The sequence below is a fragment of the Sminthopsis crassicaudata genome, chromosome 1 (genome assembly GCF_048593235.1).
Source record: "Sminthopsis crassicaudata isolate SCR6 chromosome 1, ASM4859323v1, whole genome shotgun sequence".
NCBI classification, from domain to species: Eukaryota; Metazoa; Chordata; class Mammalia; order Dasyuromorphia; family Dasyuridae; genus Sminthopsis; species Sminthopsis crassicaudata.
Window position 1 is genome coordinate 19260524 of NC_133617.1, and position 20094 is coordinate 19280617.

The 20094-nt window shown below is 51.3% G+C and overlaps 1 protein-coding gene across 5 annotated transcripts in view; it reads left to right on the forward strand.

Moving 5' to 3' along the window:
* Positions 1–9695, forward strand: part of SSH1 (slingshot protein phosphatase 1) — a 95404-nt gene extending 85709 nt beyond the window's left edge. For 4 of the 5 annotated variants that reach the window (XM_074295772.1, XM_074295786.1, XM_074295797.1 and 1 more), the window contains one exon: positions 945–9695. In XM_074295772.1, the coding sequence (XP_074151873.1) occupies positions 945–2090 (1146 nt within the window). In that variant the 3' untranslated portion in view covers positions 2091–9695. The remainder of the gene's footprint in view (positions 1–944) is intronic. The other variant, XR_012487086.1, reaches the window with a different exon arrangement.
* The last annotated feature ends 10399 nt before the right edge of the window (positions 9696–20094 follow it).

Here is a 20094-nt window from a genome sequence, read left to right on the forward strand (position 1 = left end):
CCACATCCAGTCAGGGTCAAACCTTTTTGATTTGTCTCTGTCCTCTCCTCTGAAACTGCCCTCCTTCCTTCAGCCCTTAAATACTGACTTTTCTAAAGCTCCTGACACCCGCCCTGCTCTATAACCCTCAGTGGCTCCCTATTAGCTCCGGGAGCAAATGGAAAATGCTCCGTCTGGCATTCACAGCCCCCCCCCTCCAGTCTTCTCTCACCCAGCACCTGCTCTTCCATCTGGCCCCCCAGTCTGTCTCTCGGCTCTGGCCGTCCCCCACAATTCACTCTCTTCTCCCTACCTCGGAGCTTCCTCTGAGTCGCAGCTAAAATCCCGCCTTCTACAGGAAGCCTTCCCCACCCCTTTAATTAATACCAGTCACTCTACTCCCTGGCTGCCCATCTTTGGGCAGGTACTGATATTATTCCCATTTTACAGAATGTGAAAACCGAGGGTTAGAGAAGTTGAATGACTTGCCTCGAGTCACGTTAGCAGCTGGGGCAGGGTTTGAACCCAGGTTTCGTGGGCTTATAGAGCCAATGGGGCCATCTGCCGAGGGCCAGAGAGGTCATGGGTCTGGAACCTCCAAGAACATCGAGTCATCTTCTTTTTACATTTGGGGATACTAAGGCACGGGGTCATTATTAAGTGACTCATCAGGGTCAGCCAGCGAGCCCGCCTCCGAGGTGGGATTTAGGCCCCGGACCCCCAGTCCATCCCACCTTCTCTGCACCGCACCATGCTTATTTGGCGGGACGAGGGGGGCCCGCAGATATCGTTGTCCCGTTTTACAGATGGCGACGTGGAGGCTCGGGGTTGCACAGTTAGTAAGAGCCGAGGCGGGATCTGACCTGGGCCTTCCCGGCTGCCTCTCCCGGGGGAGACGGGCCGCTCTCCTCCCCTTAGGCCGCTGCCCGTCCACCCCCGTCTCACTGTGCTTTCTTGCCTTCCAGCACGACGCCATATTTGGAATCCTCAACAAGGTGAAGCCTTCCTACCAGTCGTGCGCCGACTGCATGTACTCCGCTCCCAGGGCAGGGCCGGAGGCTTTCGGGGAGCAGCGCGAGAAGACCCTCGGTCCCCCTGCCATCTGTACCCAGCCTTCCCTCCTGCCCCCTCCCACACCCTCCCCTGGGGACCGGGCGTCCGGCAAGTCCCGGCTCCTGGAGAGACCGTGCCCGGGCCCCGGGGAGAGCCCCCCGAGCCCCGCCGCAGACCCCCCAGAGTCTCCCAGGGAGCCTCAGAAAGCCAAGCCGCTGGCCCTCCTGAAGAACTGTGACAAGAGCCCGCCCGGCCTGGAGGCGCCCAAGGAGGAGCCGGCCTCCAGGAAGGAGGCCCGGGCCGCCAAGGACCCGCGGCTGCTGCTCTTCGCCAAGGAGCTGGCCAGGCCCAGCACCAGCAGCTACCTGATGCAGCACCAGGAGTCCATCATCCAGCTGCAGAAGGCCGGCTTGGTCCGCAAGCACACCAAAGAGCTGGAGCGCCTGCAGGGCGTCCCCGCCGAGGCCGCGTGCCCGCTGCGGGAGGGCGCCGGCGCCCGGCTGGAGGCCAGCATCCCCGAGGAGAGCCCCGAGCTGCCGCCCCCCCGGGGCGGGCCGGACCCCCCGGCCTCCCCCCCCTGCCCCGGCGAAGCCGCCCTGCCCCTGGAGGGGGCCTCCCACAAGAGCCCGGGGCCCCCCCTCCTCTGCCGCCCGGACCACACCAGCAGCTTCTCCAAGGACTTCCTCAAGACCATCTGCTACACGCCCACCTCGTCCTCCATGAGCTCCAACCTGACGCGGAGCTCCAGCAGCGACAGCATCCACAGCGTGCGCGGGAAGCCGGGCCTGGTGAAGCAGCGGACGCAGGAGATCGAGACGCGCCTGCGGCTGGCCGGCCTGACCGTCTCCTCCCCGCTGAAGCGCTCCCACTCGCTGGCCAAGCTGGGCAGCCTCAACTTCTCCTCGGAGGATCTGTCCAGCGAGGCGGACGTGTCGACCCTCGTGGACTCCCAGGACGCCAAGGCCGGCCGCACCGCCTCGTCGCGGGATCCTCCCGGGAGCCCCTCGCAACCGCCAGGGAAGCCGGCCCCGGGTGGCCTGTGGGCGGGCCGAAGCTGACCCGGACTTCCCCGGCCCCCGACACGTGTTCTCACACGCTCTCCCCACTTGTCGCGGCCGGCTCCTGACGGCTTGGTTATCACGGGAAACTGGACAGATCTCGACGCCCTCCTCGGCCAGGCCGTAGTAGAAGGGCCTGGGGGCTGCAGGATCAACGGCGGAACATAGCACAAGAACACTAGCGGGCGGCCGCCGGCCTGGGAGACCCAGGATACTCCCTCCAGGTCACACAGCTGAACCCCCGCCGCCACTCCCAGAATAACGGAGACGCGGCTCCTCGGTGTCCGCGGGGCTCCGGGCCGGCTGGGACGAAGCGGTCGTGGTGGTCCCGTTAGAAGGCCACGGGGGCCCGGCCCGGCGGGGCGACGGCAATTCTACCTCGGTTCTGGCGGGCTTTTGGTTTTGTATTTCATTTTGGATGCTCGGTCTTATCTAAAAAACAAAGAGAAACAAAATTCCGGTGACCCGAGGCTTGTTCCTGAGAGGGACCGTGTCAGAGGGGGCCCTCGGGGTGGTCTCTGGTACCCTGATCACCTTGGAGACGGAGCTGCTGTCTAACAATGTCGCGGATGGAAGTGGAGGTGCCGGGCTCCCTGGCCACTGCCCAGGCTGGTTGTACAACCCCATGATCTGACCGCACGGAGGGACGGCTGCCGTAGTCTGCCCAGCTTTGGGGCATCTGGTTTGGAGGTGGTAGTTTTGGAAGAGCGGATGGGCAGGGGATTGGCTGCCACAGTCTAACGCCGGCAATACGGGCCGCCCAGGTTTGAGCTCCACAGAGGGCTTGGAGGGGAAGGATCCACCATCTGGTCTCTCCCGAGTTCTTTTCTTTTTCTGGCCTAGAAAACTGGTGACTCTGGACGGGGTGAGTCCTCCGCTTTCTCTGCCGCTTTTCTCTCCTTCATGGAGACCTCAAGGAAATAGTTCCCTCAGGAAAAGGGCCAGCCCTCGCCGCCGTGCCCTGTCACCCTCCATGAGGGCTCCCATCCTTCCTAATGGATCTGCAAGGGCGGGGAGGGGGCAGGAAAGGGATCAAGCATTATTCTGGCAGGCCCTGGACTCAATGCTGTACAAAGAGCATGTCCTACTCTAGCTTGACACGGGGTCCTCGGGGGCACCCAGAATCCCCTTCTGCTTGCCTCAGGCCATTTCTTTACCCACAGCTCAGGGTCAGCAGTTCACACTGATTTCCTACATCAGGGGGAGATGAAAGTAACTGGGGGGGGGGGGGTCACTTGTTTTTGTTTTTTTTAAGTGAGTCATTTTTGGATTTCCTCTCCCCTCCTCCCGGGGCATCTGGGAACACATTTCTCTGAGACAAATGAGCAGGTCCTGAAGCGCTCCAGAGACGTTTACACATGTTCCATAGCAACCGCAAAAGGAATGGGAGGGACAAGTGGGATCTCTGGTGTTCCTTCCAGATCCAAACCTGCATTCTGGGATTCCCAAGGCGCCTTCTGGTGAAGGTCACGGGGTGGATTTAAATCTCAGACCAAATGGCTCACTTCGAGTGGTGTAGGGCACTTGGGGGATGAGAAGCCAGGTCCCCAAACTCTTTAAGTCTCCATCCCCCTGTAACGGGATCCAATATTCCAGGACTCCGACATCCCCTGCTCTAAGGCCCTCCCAGCTCCGACATCCCCTGCTCTAAGGCCCTCCCAGCTCCGACATCCCCTGCTCTAAGGCCCTCCCAGCTCCGACATCCCCTGCTCTAAGGCCCTCCCAGCTCCGACATCCCCTGCTCTAAGGACCTCCCAGCTCCGACATCCCCTGCTCTAAGGCCCTCCCAGCTCCGACATCCCCTGCTCTAAGGACCTCCCAGCTCCGACATCCCCTGCTCTAAGGCCCTCCCAGCTCCGACATCCCCTGCTCTAAGGCCCTCCCAGCTCCGACATCCCCTGCTCTAAGGCCCTCCCAGCTCCGACATCCCCTGCTCTAAGGCCCTCCCAGCTCCGACATCCCCTGCTCTAAGGCCCTCCCAGCTCCGACATCCCCTGCTCTAAGGACCTCCCAGCTCCGACATCCCCTGCTCTAAGGCCCTCCCAGCTCTGACATCCCCTGTTCTAAGAAACCTGTTCTAAGGTTTCTCCCAGCCCTGAAAATGCCTTTCTAGCTCCCAACTTCCTATGTTGTGTTTCTAATTTCTCACCCAGTCTTCTCCACTCCTTCATTCTAGCTTCCTTCTCTCTCCCTCCCTCTCTCCCTGCCTTCCCCACTGGGAACTATGCAAGTTCAAACTTTCAAAAGAGCTGCCTTGGCATTGAGAGGGGAAGTGACTGACCCACGATCACAGAGCTAGTAGGTGTCGAGGCAGTACTTGAACCCATGTCTTCCTGAATCCAGTTATGGACTTCCATAATTCCCTTCCTTCCTTCCCCTCTCCCCCCTCCTTCTCTCTCTCTTTCTCTGACACTGTCTCTTTCTGTCTGTCTTGCTCCTGTCTCTCTCTCTCTCTCTCGTTCTGTCTCTCTGTGTCTCTGTCTTTTCCTGTATGTCTCCTTTCTTCTCTTTCTGTCTCTGTCTTTCTATCTCACTCTCTGTCTTTCTGTCTCTGTATCTCTGTCTTTCCCTGTGTATCTCCTTTCTTTTCTCTCTCTCTCTCTGTCTCTCTATCTCTGTCTCTCTCTGTTTCTCTCTTTCTCTCTCTCTCTCTCTCTCTCTGTCTCTCTCTGTCTCTTCTCTCTCTTTCTTTCTCTCGCTCTCCCTCTGTCTCAGAGAAAGAACCATTTCTGATATTCAGGGATCTGGCTCAGGATGGGTCAGGTTTGGGGTGGGCACAGATTAAAAGTAAGTGACTTCAGGCCCAAGGTCCGAGGGCTTACGGACAGCGCAAGCACGTCTCATCAGGAAAGCAGACTCCAGGCTTCGGGGGGCAGCCAGTGATGCTCAGAAGCACCTTATTGAGAGGTCTTGCAGGGGAGCTTCCCCGGAAGGTCACACACAGCATGTAAGCTGCCCCTCCCCCTGAAGAGAGCTGGCCGGGACCCTTCGCCTGCTCCCCTCGCAGGGCCTCCCCCTGCACAAACTTTTCACCCATCATCCTTTCTCCGGGTAGCACAGGCAGAAGGCTGGGTGAGGGGAGCGCCTGCTCTGCAGGGTTTCCATAATGGCATTTCTGCCCTGGGCCAGGAGTGTGGAAGGAGCCGGAGGGCCGGGGAGCTGGAAGGAGCCGCTGACGCGCCCGCTAGCCCGGTGGCCGCGGCCATTCCCCGCTTCTCACCCCGGCCTTGCACTGAGGGTGACAGAGGGAGCCAGTTTTCTTTCAATATGCTTAGCAAGGAAGCTTTAAAAATGAGTCCCAACCACAGTGAAGAGCCCCTGAACGGGATATCTTAGGAGAGTGGAAACACTGGATTTTGGAGCTGGAGGAGCCGAGGGTCAGCCTACTTGGCTCTTTAGTCCTTGTATGACCTTGAACAAGGAAATATGCCTTTCTTAAATGTAAAGTCTCTTTCTAGCCTCTACTTTCTGCTCCTCTGATCATTCCAAAACACCGTGATTCTGACTTTCTGCTTCTGTTATTCTATTTTTTTTAACCCAGTCATGTCCTATTTGGGATTTTCTTGGCAAAAAGTAATTTGCCGTTTCCTTCAATGGCATTTTACAGATGAGGAAACAGAGGCAGATAGGGTAAAGTGACTTGGCCAGGGTCACATAGCTAATAAATGTTCAGGCCAGATTTGAACTCAGATCTTCCTGATTCTGGCTCTATCCACTAACTGCCCAGTTTTCTTTTTCTATTCTACTTCTGTTATCATCCTGTTTTTAAAAGGCACAAAGTCTAAAGGACAGTGTCTGATCTAGACAGAAAGCAACGTGGACTGGGATTAGCCATGGCAGGGATAGCTAATTCTTCAGCTTGACTTGGACTAGGACCTTTAAGAGTTTCCCATCAGTCATCTTACTTTTAAGACATCCATTCCCCCCTTCCTAAATTTTCACTTTTCCCATTGAAGTCCACCATATTCAGGGGGCAGCTAGGGGGCGCAGTGAATAGAGCACCAGCCCTAAAGTCAGGAGGACCCGAGTTCAAATCTGGTATCAGACACTTAGCACTTCCTAGCTGTGTGACCCTGGGCAAGTCACTTAACCCCAGCCTCAGGAAAAAAAAAAAAAAATTCCACCATCTTCCCCCTTTATGTTTGGTGATTTTATCAGTTCAAAGTTCCACTCACTGGCAACTATGTAAGTTCAAACCTTCAAAAGAGTTGTCTTGGGGGAGCTGGATGGCGCAGTGGGTAGAGCCCCAGCCCTGAAGTCAAATTTGGTTTCAGACATTTAACACGTCCTGGCAGTGTGACCCTGGGCAAGTCACTTAACCCCAGTTGCCTCAAGGAAAAAAAAAAGTTGCCTTGCCATTGAGAGGGGAAGTGACTGACCCATGATCACAGAACTAGTAAGTATCAGTAGTAACATTTGAACCCATGTCTTCCTGACTCCAATTATGGATTTCCATTTGCTGTAGCACATCCTTCTAGAACCCCCATGAATGGTTTTTTTCCTCCATCAGCCCCCCCAAAAAAAACTTCTCAGAGGATTATCACCTTTTTGCCCAATTACTTCTCATAGAAGAATGATTTTCAGGTTAAAAGTCTTTACAAAAAGAGGATGATGGGAAATTCATTTTCCATCCAATGCTCTGACAATGAGTGAGTTCTTTTCTGAAAGGGTTTCTCGGGAGAGCCATGCACCCCCTCTTCTGCCATCAGAGGGAGAAAGTTATGGGCTGTGGGGGTCTTACTGTGGCAGACATCGCTGCCCCTTCTGGAGACCGGTCTCAGCATCGGCCAGTCTGGCACCTGGGTTGAAGATGCTCCCAGGGTCCTACTGACACTAGGATCTCCCAGTCGGAGCACGGTGGGGGACCTGAAAGTTTCTCATCTTCCAGAGAAAGGAGGGGCCTGTTTAGTATTCAGGGGCCAGAGACCAGAAGGCAGAGATTAGCCATTCACCTGGCCAGATAGCATCCTTAAGGCCTCCTATGGACCGAACTGTGTCAAAAAAAAATAAAAATGGAGTGGGCTGGAAACATAGTGAGTGCAGCCTGTTCCCTTGGGCTGCCTCCCTCTTCTCTCAGGATTACCCACAAACCATTGTTCCAATTGCGTGACAGCCTTTGATAAAGGGGGGCAGTTGGATGGAGCAGTGGATAGAGCACCGGCCCTGAAGTCAGGAGGACCTGAGTTCAAATCTGACACTTAACACTTCCTGGCTATGTGACAGTGGGCAGGCCACTTAACTCCCATTGCTTCAGGGAGAAAAAAGTTGAGAATGTTGTTTTTTTCTTGTCAGAGGACTTTGTTCAAATCCTGCTATATTTGCCAGCTGTGACCTTAAATCAGTCACTTCCCTGGGCATCGCTTCATTGGTAGAATGAGGGCGTAGCCCTCGAAAGATCTCGTATGTTCCCATCCAGACCTAAGCCTGTGAGCCTCTGCATATTGTAAATGTTTTAGGGCTTCCTTTCCCTGGCTCCTGGGGATGAGGAGGAACCCACACTGGGTCCTGGGGACCAACCTCGTCTTCCTTTGGCAGATGTAGGCTTTCCTTTTGCCACTCCTTCCGAGGCCACTCGATTGCCTCAGTTTCCCCGGTTTATTTCATTTTCTTCCCTGCGGCTGCCCCTGACTCTCAGCCCAGACATGGGGCAGAGGGTGGTGGTGGCCATGGTGGTGATGGGAAAGGAGCTCCGGGGATGCTTCCCAGATCCACAAGCGCACAAGTCACCAGTGGAATCATGGTCCAGTCCTCAGACTCTGACTGCTTCCTCCACTGTCCCACAACCCCCCGTTCTCACTCGACCTCAGGCCACTCCACTTTTCCCACAAACGAGGCAATAGGCTACGTCCCCATCTCCCTCCAGACTTGCACTTCCTGGTGGGATGACTTTGTCTGCCACGGCCCAGATCGCTCTGGTTTTTCTAGGGTGAGTGTGACGTTGTACGTTTGTTGTAATCCACATCCACCGGGGACCGTGCCCCTAGACATCCTTTGGGATAGAAAACACAGCAGTGCCTGACTCCCTTGGGCCGGCCATGTATCGGGGCCTCCTTGACTCTTGCACCCCAGTCTGAGACACTGACCTCAGGGGCCTCTCGCCAGCCAGGCCAGAGCCATGCTGTGTCCCTGTCACCCCTGGATGCTTTGGCTGCTCACCACAGACCACATGTTGCCGCCCGGGCCCTGCACGTTTACTCGTCTGTCCTCCTGGTGAATAAGTGTGTGTGTGTGTGTGTGCGTTAGTGAGCATGGGTTACCCTACAACTGCGTGTATATACATATATGTACCTAAATATATATATATATATATGAACATAGAGACAATTTGAACCCAAGAGTTTTTCCCGGCCACATGCAGATCTCCCAGATGCCCTGAAAGCTCTCCAGTAATACCGTGCTGTAACACTGTCCTTGGAAAGTAGGGTTCGGGGAGGGTTTGAGTTTGGGGTTTTGGCCGGTCTTCGGTCCGGCCTCCAGCGTGCATCTGAGGAAGGGATGTCCCTGACTGAGAGTCCCTCCTCTCCCTCCCCTCCCCTGCTTGGGGCTTTCTTAGCCCGGCTGCATGAGAAGAGCTGTCTTCCCTCCCTCCTTCCTTGTACTGTAATTAGTTTTTTTACAATTGAGTGCCTTAATGATACTTTACGAATACTGTGTATTTATGCTGATCCTGTAGGGGATGGCTTTTTTGGTTTCCTGGGGCAGCCCACAGGGATGACATCGAGCATGTCGCAGGTGCATTTCTCCTCGTCCCGCGCTGAACTAGGGATGTGCGCACACGTGTGCACATCTCTTTGGGCCAGGGATTCCTAAGTCCTCTCTCTGGCTCTCAGAAGATCCAAAATTATCTCTCCAGAGAGATAGTGAGACAGTCCTTTCTTCAGACCGGATCCTTGGGATTCTTGAAAGCCATCACATGCAACCTCTGGGTTTGGGCCGAGGTATGAGGGGAGGTCTTGTTTCAGGGGACCATGACCCCCAAGGTCCCCGATTCAGGGTCTGAATACCTCTATTCAGGGGCTTGGCCAAGACCCCCAATCGATCCGGGCTCAGTCAAGGCTTGCCCTTTAGCCTTTGGAGTCCTAGACTGGCGCTCCTAATATGGTGCCCGGAGGTCTAAAATAAGCAAAAGCCGACCTGTGCGGGACATCGTAACTAAAACCTGTCACTTTGCCCAATCGTCTGCCCCTCAACTCATCACATAAATCATTTTATTCTTCCTTTTTCCTATTATCTGAGCCAGCTTTTATTTCCCTTTCTTTTGGCCATTGGGAGTGTGTTAATAAAGATCAGCCTATCCACCACCAACCCATCACCTCCCATTCCCCCCAAGCCTAAGCTGGTTACCGTTCGACTTTTCCAAAGGGGTGAGTGAGTAACAAAAGCCATCACCAAGCATTGCTCTTATTACGTATCAATATTCATCAACTTCCTTCTGGTCTTTTTTTTTTTTTTTTTTTTTTTACATACATATTTAAGAGGCAGTATCTTTTGTACTGTGAATTTATGGTAGAAGATGAATAATGCACTTTTTTTTTGGTCCATGTGTATTGTATATAACGTGTGTGCTTCTCATAAGGAAAATAAACTTTTTTTTTCTGTGCAAAAGACTCGATAATCTGTTTCAAATTGTGTGTGTGAGCACTTGCAACCAGCCCTGACTGACAGGAAACCAAGAACAGTTTTCATCAACATTATTGACCCTTTATTAATAAATTCTGTTTTAGTGCCTAGAGAGATGGGAGGGTATAGTACCACAAGCTCAGCACAAGAACCAGTGATTGAAGCTGGTGAATGAAATCCCCGTCCTCCTCTTATCATCAGCTCGGATTGTATACCCATTGGTTGGTAGACAGTGCAATAACTAGGGTAGGGCAATAGGGTTCTTTGCCCAGGATGCTAAAATTTGCAGGATACTGACCCTTGGTAAAAATTAATATTATGTGTTTACACATGTATATTTTGTATTTATATACATAGTCATGAGTTATTAATACCAAATTCCCTTCTGAATATTAGAGAATCCAACATTGCCAGAAAGCACTAGGGGGAAGAGAACAATTGAACAGGATTTCACTCTGAACTTTGCCCCCAGAGTAAGCAAGAATAACTAATTAAAATGAGTAGCTACCAGAGGTTGTCTTTTTCCCACAGGTGACTGTATCCTGGATGGATTCCTCCCCGATCTTAGCCCCACAGATCCCCTCAGCAATGGCTTCCTGCCCCCCCCCCCAGCCATTACGACAGGATCCCAGTTTCCTTCTATTCCTAAAGTCTTAGGCTTCCCGCCATCCTCCACAACACACACCCTGCTCAACTAAATTTGGCTTATGGAGGACGCATTAAGTGCTGTTCACCCCTAAGCACTAGAACAGATAATTATATCTCTGCCAGCAGGGAGCTCAGGCTCTCAGCAGCTCTTGACACATCCAGCAGTCGTTCAACAAACTTTTGTCAGCTCAGCCTCCCTCGCTTAAATCCAGTTCGCTCGCGTGTCAAGGATATCATGGTGGTCCTCGAGACACTTAACGGTCCCCCTGCAGGCTCCCGCTGCCAGGCTCCACGGGAGCTCCTTGGGAAGCCCCAGATCAGGAAAGTTCAAGATGTAAACCATCACCTTCCCCTCTCAGAGTCAGTCACTCCTGCTTCCAAACCCCCAACTTCCCAGTCTGGGAACTGCCTGGAGCTCAGCGACCGCCTCTGAACACATCCCTCTGCAACTTCTCTCCCTGACCAGCCTTGGCTTAAAGATGGCATCCAGTAAGGGAGAGCTCACGACCCTCCAAGGCCCTCATGCCTCCTTCGAGTATTTGTAATTGTTAAGAAAGGTTTTCTTCTCTTTGTTCGGTCCTGTCCAGCTCTCCATGACCCCATTTGGGGTTTTCTCAGCAGGAATACTGGAGCTGTTTGCCCTTTCCTTCTTCAATTCATTTTACAGATGAAGAAACTGAGGTAGACAGGGTTAAGGGACTTGCCCGGGGTCACCCAGCTAGTAAGTTTCCAAGGCTGAATTTGCACTCGTCTCCCTAGTCTAGACCTGGCACTCCACACGTGATGGCCCATCTCGCTGCCCAATGTTTTCTTGTGAGAAATCTAAATCTAGCACTCTGCAGTTCCCACCATGGCTTCCAATCCAGCCTTCTGAAGGGAAGCAGGATTTTTTCCCAAGATAGCCCTTTGTGTCAGTGGAGAATGCTGGCCCACAAATCTTCTTTAGGTCCAGAATCCCTAGTTCCTTCAGCCAGTTCTTGTACGGCATCCGGAGGACCTCCGCCATCTTGTTTGCCGATTCAGCCTTCCTCTCAGTTTTCTCTTGCCCCCATGCTTCTTCTCCTCCCCTGCCCAGACCTTTGACTCCAGCCCTGTCTGAGATTCCAGGGCCTGCTTTGTTAAGCCTTTGCATTCTCTGGCACCCAACCAGGGCCCTGTTCAGCTTCCCAACCTGCCCCGAACCAGGACATCTCCCCTAGAAACATCAGCATCCCTCATTGGTGGGAAAGTGCTTCAAGGGCAAGGATTGTCTTTCTACTTCTACTGTATACCCAGAGTGCTCAGCGCAATAACCATATAGTAAATGCTTAATAAATGCTTCCTCCATCTAGTCTATCTTCCTCCTCAAATTTTCCTTATTCCCTTCGCTCCATACTTTGTTCTTATTGCTCTGTCGTCCAAGTGCTGGCTTCTTCTGGGTGGGTACTAATGTTTTCATTTTTATAACCTCGCACGTAGCTCGGTAAGAGACAGAAATGTCAGGAGCCTTCAGAGAAGAGAGAGAGCAGCCCAGAAGAAGTGACATTTTTATCTGGACCTGAAGGGGCGGAACTCAGGAGAAAGCACTTTCACTTGGAGGGAACATTAGAGAACAAAGATCTGAAATGGGAAATCCTCCAGTTCACCTAAGAATGTAAAGAACCTGAGAGTCAAGTCAAATAAGATCAACAAGCATTTATTAGGCTCCTTCTATATGCCCGGTGTCATCTAAGTGTAAAGCATACCAAAAAAAAAGTGCAGTCCTCCCCTCAAGGAGCTTCCAGTCTAATTGGGTGAGAATACACAGAGAGCTATTGTGGAAGATGCACCCTCTAAGGAAAGGGAGTACCACTGATGGCAGGAGCCTGGGAAAGGCTTTTTATAGAAGGTGGTGTTTGAGATGAGACTAGAGGGGAGCCAAAGAAGCTAGGAGGGAGAGAGGAGGAGGAAGAGGAGGAAAAGCAGAAGAGGGAGAGAAAGGAGCACAAAGAGGAGGAGAATAGAGAAGGAAGAAAGAAAAGAAGAGAAAAGGAGGAGAGAAGGGAGAGATGAGGAGGAGGATGAAGAGCAGAAGAGGGAGAGAGAAAGGAGCAGAGAGAGGAGGAGAATAGAGAAGGAAGAAAGAAAAGAGAAAAGGAGGAGGAGAAGGAAGAGATGAGGAGGGGATGAAGAGCAAAAGAGGGAGAGAGAAAGGAGCAGAGAGAGGAGGAGAATAGAGAAGAAAGAAAAGGAGAGGAGAAGGGAGAGATGAGGAGGGGATGAAGAGCAAAAGAGGGAGAGAGAGGAGGAGAATAGAGAAGGAAGAAAGAAAAGAAGAGAAAAGGAGGAGGAGAAGGGAGAGATGAGGAGGGGGATGAAGAGCAGAAGAGAGAGAGAGAAAGGAGCAGAGAGAGGAGGAGAATAGAGAAGGAAGAAAGAAAAGGAGAGAAGGGAGAGATGAGGATGGGATGAAGAGCAGAAGAGAGAGAGAGAAAGGAGCAGAGAGAGGAGGAGAATAGAGAAGGAAGAAAGAAAAGGAGAGAAGGGAGAGATGAGGAGGGGATGAAGAGCAAAAGAGGGAGAGAGAAAGGAGCAGAGAGAGGAGAATAGAGAAGAAAGAAAAGGAGGAGAAGGAAGAGATGAGGAGGAGGATGAAGAGCAGAAGAGAGAGAAAGGAGTAGAGAGAGAGAATGGAGAAATAATGAAGAAAAAAAGAGGAAAGGAGGAGGAGGAGAAGGGAGAAAAAAAGAGGTCAAGTTGTGAAGGGCTTTAGAAGCCAGAGGCTTTTGTATTTAATCCTGGAGGTGAGAGAATCTCTGGTTATTGAATAGAGGGCTGACACGGTCAGTCCTGCACGGGGGCTATTTTGTCAGAGGGGTTTTTGAGGGGATGATGGGGAAGGCTATTGGGGTTCAATGACTTGCCTGGGATCCATTGCTAATAATTACCAAGCATCTAAGGTCACATTTGACTCTAGCTTCAAGACAGGGAGAGGCAAGGGGCTGCTCGATCTCTCCCCAACCCACCCATCCTCCATCAAGCCACTGAACTCTTCCAGTTCTGAATTTCATACCAGTGGCGACTGTCCCTCTCGTCCCTCCAAAAGAACTCCAGCAAATTGTCCACCAGCCTCTGCTCCAAGGCCTCCAGTCAGGGCGTCCCCTTATCCCATGAGACAGCAGCTCTCATTGCTAGGAAGCTTCTCCTGCCAACAGGTGCTAGTTAGCCCCATTTTCACCTCTCTTTCCCAGCTCTGACATCCCCTGTTCTAAAGTCTCTCCCAGCTCTGACATCCCCTGTTCTAAAGTCTCTCCCAGCTCTGACATCCCTTGTTCTAAGGCGCCTTGCAGCTCTGACATCCTGTACTCTTAACACTAAAGTATGGACATATAGTGTCTCAGTGTTCCCACCCTCCTTGCACTAGGCTCATTGCCTCCTCCCAGAAGTGAGCTATTTTCTGCACTGCCTGTACCCAGGAGCTTCCACCCATCCCAAATCTCGGACTGTTTGAGAGGCAGTGGGGGGGATCAGAGGAGGGTCTTCGCAAAGCCTCCTGGGGTCTGTCGTCACCTGCCTCAGAAAGAAGGATTGGAGGCCAGCCTCCTCGAGGTCCCTCCCATCCCCAGGAAGAGGAGAGGGAAGGAGATGGGCAGAAGCCCTGAACCCCGCCTGTGCCCTTTGCTCGGTGCCTTCAGCCCTCCGTCCCGGGCCCTGCATTCTGCCTTTAAAGGCAAAGCTCTTGTGCCTCTTCTCCGGGGCTTGTAAAGAGGCCAGTTTGGGCCTTGAAATGGTTCTTTCTGTAAACTGCTGCAGTAAAGACAGTGGCGGTGTTTACATTGGCAAGGGCCAGGCTCTGTCTGAGGGTGCTGGGAGATTTGGCACCTAAAAGCACGGCCCGTGGGAGGCTTGTCAGTGTGATGTATCCAGCTCGGATGGATGATCCCTGAGAGACCAACAGGTCCAACTTTGGTAGGGATCTTAGGACTTGGAACAGGGAATGTCTGGGCTGGGAGGGACCTTAGAATAGGGGATGTCAGAGCTTGGGAGAGATATTACCAAAAAAAAAAAAAGTCAGATCTAGGAGAGAACACCTAGTCCACCCCACTAATATTGGAAAGGAGAAAATTGCAATCCCAAAAGAGAACCAGATTATCCAAAATATGTCTATTTAATTCCTAGAATTTGAGGCAAAACCTCCAGTATTTCCCCATCACAGAGAAAGAACACTAGTGGCTAGCTAGCCCAGTGGTTGGAGCACTAGACCTGGAGTCAGGAGGATCATCTCCCTGGGTTCAAATCTGGTTTTAGACACTTCCTGGCTGTATGACTGTGCTTGCCTCAGTTCAGTCATCCGTAAGCTGGAGAAGGAACGGGCAAAAACCCAGCTCCAGTAGCTTTTCCAAGAGAACCCAAGGGGGTCAGGGAGCTCAAACACAACTGAAACAACTGAGGACCCGTCCCCAGGATTGTGTTTTTCTGTTTCACCTGCCCTGGAGGAGATCGGAGCTCTGCTTTATCTCTGTCCCCATTGGTGTTTTCAGAATGACCCGGCCAGTGAAGGGGCTTCCCATGACCTCTCATCTTGGATCCTCCCAGAGAGACGGCTCCCAGGAATGCGGCAGGTCACAGGGGGCGCGTGGCTTGACCAGTCTGTGGGCTCTCGTCCAGTTCCTCCCATGGGCACCTTGTGGGGAGGGTCTTACGGGGCTCACAGAATCTCCCATCAGCAAGATGGGACCAGCCCATCTTTCCGTACAAAGGGGACCATCATCCCTTCTCTAAGTGATCTCTAGAAGATTTTCTGACCTATCTGTTCATCAAGGAGCCCACGCAGGCCAGGTAACAGCAGGTAACTCCCGCCCCCTCTCTGATGGACAAGCTCGGAGGTCTTGTCCAGGTATGGATCCCACGAGAAGGAGTGTCTGTCATATCTAGAACATGGCACCTGCTCCCTTGTCGCCATCCTGCGCCTCAGATGACATCTACAGTACCACCACCTTTTGGATTAATTTCATTGCCATAAAGAATTCCCAGTAGGGGCAGCTAGGGGGCACAGCAGACAGAGCCCCAGCCCTGAAGTCAGGAGGACCCGAATTCAAATCCAGCCTCAGACACTGATAACTGTATGACCTTTGACTTCTCCTTGCCTCAGTTTCCTTACCTGTCAAATAGGGATAATAATAGCACCTAATAGGGCAGCTAGGGGGCACAGCAAACAGAGCAGCAGCCCTGAAGTCAGGAGGACCCGAATTCAAATCAGCCTCAGACACTGATGAACTGTATAACCTTTGACTTCTCCTTGCCTCAGTTTCCTTACCTGTCAAATAAGGATAATAATAGCACCTAATAGGGCAGCTAGGGGACACAGCAAACAGAGCACCAGCCCTGAAGTCAGGAGGACCCGAATTCAAATCCAGCCTCAGACGCTGATGAACTATATGACCTTTGACTTCTCCTTGCCTCAGTTTCTTTATCTGTCAAATAGGGATAATAATAGCACCTAATAGGGCAGCTAGGGGGCACAGCAAACAGAGCACCAGCCCTGAAGTCAGGAGGACCTGACTACAAATCTGCCTCAAAAACTTGACACTTCCTAGCTGGGTGACCCTGGGCAAGTTACTTAACCCCAAATACCTCAAAAAAAAAAAAATTCCCAGTAAGGAAACTCCACCCACTGAGGCAAGGTCTGCTCTGATAACAGACCAGTCACTTGATGTCTCTGAGCCTCAGTTTCCTCATTTGTAAAGTAAATGGTAAGAGCTGAATTTAACAGACTCCAAGGCCTTGTGTAGCTCCAGATGGAGGGTCTCATAAGCTCAGAGGCCATCAGGTCTGATCTCCTGCTCCTCCTCCACTTTACAAATGAAAAAGCTGAGGTCTAGGAAGGTGGATCTGCATCCAGAACCTCGCACTCTTTTTTTTTTCCATCCAACTGTATTTTTCTGTGTTGTTTCTCTCGCTGCCTCAGAGCTTCCGTGATTTGTCCAAGTACACAGGGAAGCCAGACCCACACACCCAGAGCCCATGCCCATGTCACTGTCCTGACCCTGAGAAAAGGCAGGCGCCACTGGGCTGGTCCCGAAGTCGCCCAGGTCGAGAGTCCGAGGCCCGTCTGGGTCCGGGCTCCCAAGGCTCCCCCTGACAGAGGAGGAGACTTGCTGAGCCTGGAGAGGGCGGCCCCTCAGGGACAAGCCGCAGCAGGGAACACCATGTTACTTCTTCTGGGGAGCGTTCCCTGTCAGGAGCAGAAGTCACATCCTGTTATGTGGTTGCCATGGCAGAGATTCACAACATCTGGAAGAGCAGGCCCCGCCCCCTGCGGGATGGGTGGCAGAGGATATTTATAGGCCTGGTCCCTCAGAACATCAAAGGCCTGGAATACCAACCAGCCCTAGGCCCTCATCCTTGGCTGCCCCAGCACGGAAAGTCCCGGCCCTACCTGGGGAGGAGGGGAAGGACTGCGGACCTCCATGGGACCGTTTTCAGTGGGCAAAGTACACAGCCTTGTGGCAACCTTTTGAGGAGGGAGTTTGAGGGGGAATCGGAAGTCTGGAGTCCTGGGTTCAAATCTCACCTCTGCCACTTATGGGCTGCAGGGATAAAACTCTTAATTCAGGCCTCTGAAATTTTTTTTAAACATAGGCCTCAGTTCCCTTCTCTGTAAACTAAAAGATCTAGACTAGATGGGCTTCAAAGACCCTTCCATCTTGAAGTCTCTGCTACCATGATCCTATATACCTGGAGCGGGGAATAGAACGACAAAAATTCAGCTATTCCCACCTCTCATCCTCCCAGAGGAATGAAAGGAGCAAGGCTATATAAAGCCTACTATGTGCCAGGCACTCTGCTCAGGGCTTTTAACAAATATTTTTTCACTAATCTTCACATGATTTTCAGTCTTTACTGAAAAAAACAGCTTTTCAGGAAGCCCTGGGTTCAAATCCAGCCTCAGAACTGACAAACGGTGTGACCTTTAATTTCTGTTGGCCTCCGTTTCCTTATCTGTCAAATAGGGATAATAATAGCACCTATTTTCTAGAAATGTTGGGAGGATCAAATGAAATAATCATTGTAAAGTGCTTAACATATAAGGTTATATAGACATTAGCTATAATAATAATCTTGTTCCAACTTTATTTATTTACATTTATTAAAGTATTTAAATAATTTCCTTATTATGACATAATAATAAACAGGTGTTACTGGGAAGTGAATGTAAAATATTAGCACTACTGTCAATCTACCCAGGTTACTTATACCTTCGGAATCCAATACTTAATGTGCAACAAGAAAATTGGATTTACACACATATATTGTATCTAGGTTATACTGTAACACATGTAAAATGTATGGGATTGCCTGTCATCTAGGGGAGGGAGTAGAGGGAGGGAGGGGAAAATCTGGAAAAATGAATACAAGGGATAATGTTATAAAAAAATTACTCATGCATATATGCTGTCAAAAAATGTATAATTATAATATTAATAAAATAAAATTTAAAATATATATTTACTAGTAAATAATAATAATAATAATAGTAATAATAATAATAAACAGGTGTTAAATGACTTTCTGGGGATCCCACAGCTAGAAAGTATCTGAGGCGGAATTTGAACTCAGGGCTTAATTGCAGACAGCTTTACTATCCATATCACCTCCAGCCCCTTCATTTTGCCGTTTTGGGGCATTTTCGCACACTGCTGTGACTTGTGCTAGAAAGTGTCCCAGATGGGATTACTCTAATCTAGCACGATGAGTTCATAAGCTTTCGGGCTGGAGACCATCCAGGCCGATCCCCCTGATGTTCCATCTTCTCCCTGTCTCTGGAAGTTACTGTCAAGGCTGCTATTCAGCCTCAGCTGGGAGGCAGATGATCCTTTCTCACATTCCCACAAGCAGAGAGTTAAACGGCTTTCCCACTGACGTCAGACGATTGCAGGATCTGAGTTCGACATTCTCCCAGAGTGCTTCTGTGAAAGTTGGTTTGTCCGTGAGGAAAAGGGAAATTAGTATTATGACATTTCCATCCCATTTTACAGATGAGGACCCTGAGAGCCATCTACATTGAGAAGATGGGAGTTTTGCAAGGGTCAATGCTGAAAAATTACCCATGCATATGTCTTGTAAATAAAAAGTTTTAATTTTAATAAGAAGGGAGTTCTTAAATCAGGGTCAGTGAATTCTAAGAAAAATGTGTTATGATAACTGAATTAGTTCATTTTGTTTCCCACTGAGGCTGGAAGTACAGGACCCAACCCCCACTGTGGATTGTCACAGAGATCCTGACCCACTCTGCTTTTGGCTAAGGTCAGTTCACCCTTCCTGAGGCAGCAGTTGGCTCCCCATTTCCTGACGGTCACCATATTGGGGGCCTGACTTGGGATCAGCCTTAGCTCCCTTTGATTCAGAAGTCCTAAACGCAAGCAATCTGACAGTCTCAGGCTCCCCCAGTAGCAGGGCATGGGTCACCTCAACTTCATCACTGTATTTCAATGTAATTCATTTCCTGTGTATTCTGTGCATTTCAAAACATGATTTTTAGCAGGGGTCCATAGGTTTACACCAGATTGAGGGCCCGGATACACAAAAGGTGGTCTCTAAGGCCCTCTTTCCATGTGGACAGCCATGGGCCCTATGACCCTAACCTACTTCTGGCAAAGAAGCAGATCCTTGGAATCCATCCAGAGATGGGGTTGCTTAGGTCTTGGACAATTTTGATCAGAGAGATCCCTGAACTCTCTGCTGAGAGCCCAGCCTCTGCTGGGCTCCTGGCCAGTTCCCATTGGGGGAGCCAACAGCTGTGACCCCCTGGCAGGTTAAGCTAAGCTAAGCCGGGAACGTGTGTGTATGTGTGTGTGTGTGTGTGTGTGTGTGTGTGTGTGTGTGTGTGTGTGTGGTTGTGTGTGTGTGTCTTGGAATCACAGGGGTCCAACTGAGGCCCAAGAGCATGAGTGTTGGCAGCTCCCAGAGAGAGAGAGAAGCTGGGAAAATACAGCGGCCCTGCACTCGACTGTGCCCACAGCTGCCTCCCTCTCAGCAGCCTCCACAATCCGGCCTCAGGAAATCTAGATGGGGCTGTGACCCCTGAAGCCAGAAGAGACTGAAAGAGGAAGAAGCAGAGTGGGCCGGCAGGGCTGAGCCCAAGAAAAGTGGAGAGCCATCTTCTTCTGACAGGGGCCGAGTGCCTGTACTTAATTGGCTTTCTGCCTACTTCCTCTGCTTCCTCCTCCCCCTTCTCTTCTACCCTCTCCTCATTTTCTCCCCCTCTCCCTCCCTTTCCTCCTTCCTCACTTCCTCTTTTTCCTTTCCTCTTTCTTCTTCCTCTTTATCCTTTTCTTCCCCTTTCCTCTCCCCTCCTCTCCTTCCTTCTTCCTTTCCTTCTTCCCTCTTTTTCCCTCCTCCTCTTCAGCTTCTCTTCCCTCTTTCTCCTCTTCCCTCTTTTCCTTCTCCCCTTTCTCATCCCCTTCCCCCTTCCTCTCTTTTTCCTCCTTTTCACCTTCCCTCCCCCCCATTTTCTCCTTACCCTCCCTCTCTTCTTTCCCCTCTTCCTTCCATTCCTGCCTATCTTCTTCATCTTTCTGTTTCCCTCCTTCCTCTTCCTTCTTTCTCTCTTCTTTCCCTTCCCTCTCTTCCTCTCCTTCTTCCTCCTGTTCTCCTCCTTTCCCCCTTTTCTATTCCTCTTCCTTCCTTTTCTCTTCTTCTCCTTCTTCCTCCTGTTCTCCTTCTTGATAAGTCATGGTGCCATGGAAGAAACACTGGATATGAAGTTGGAGGTGAT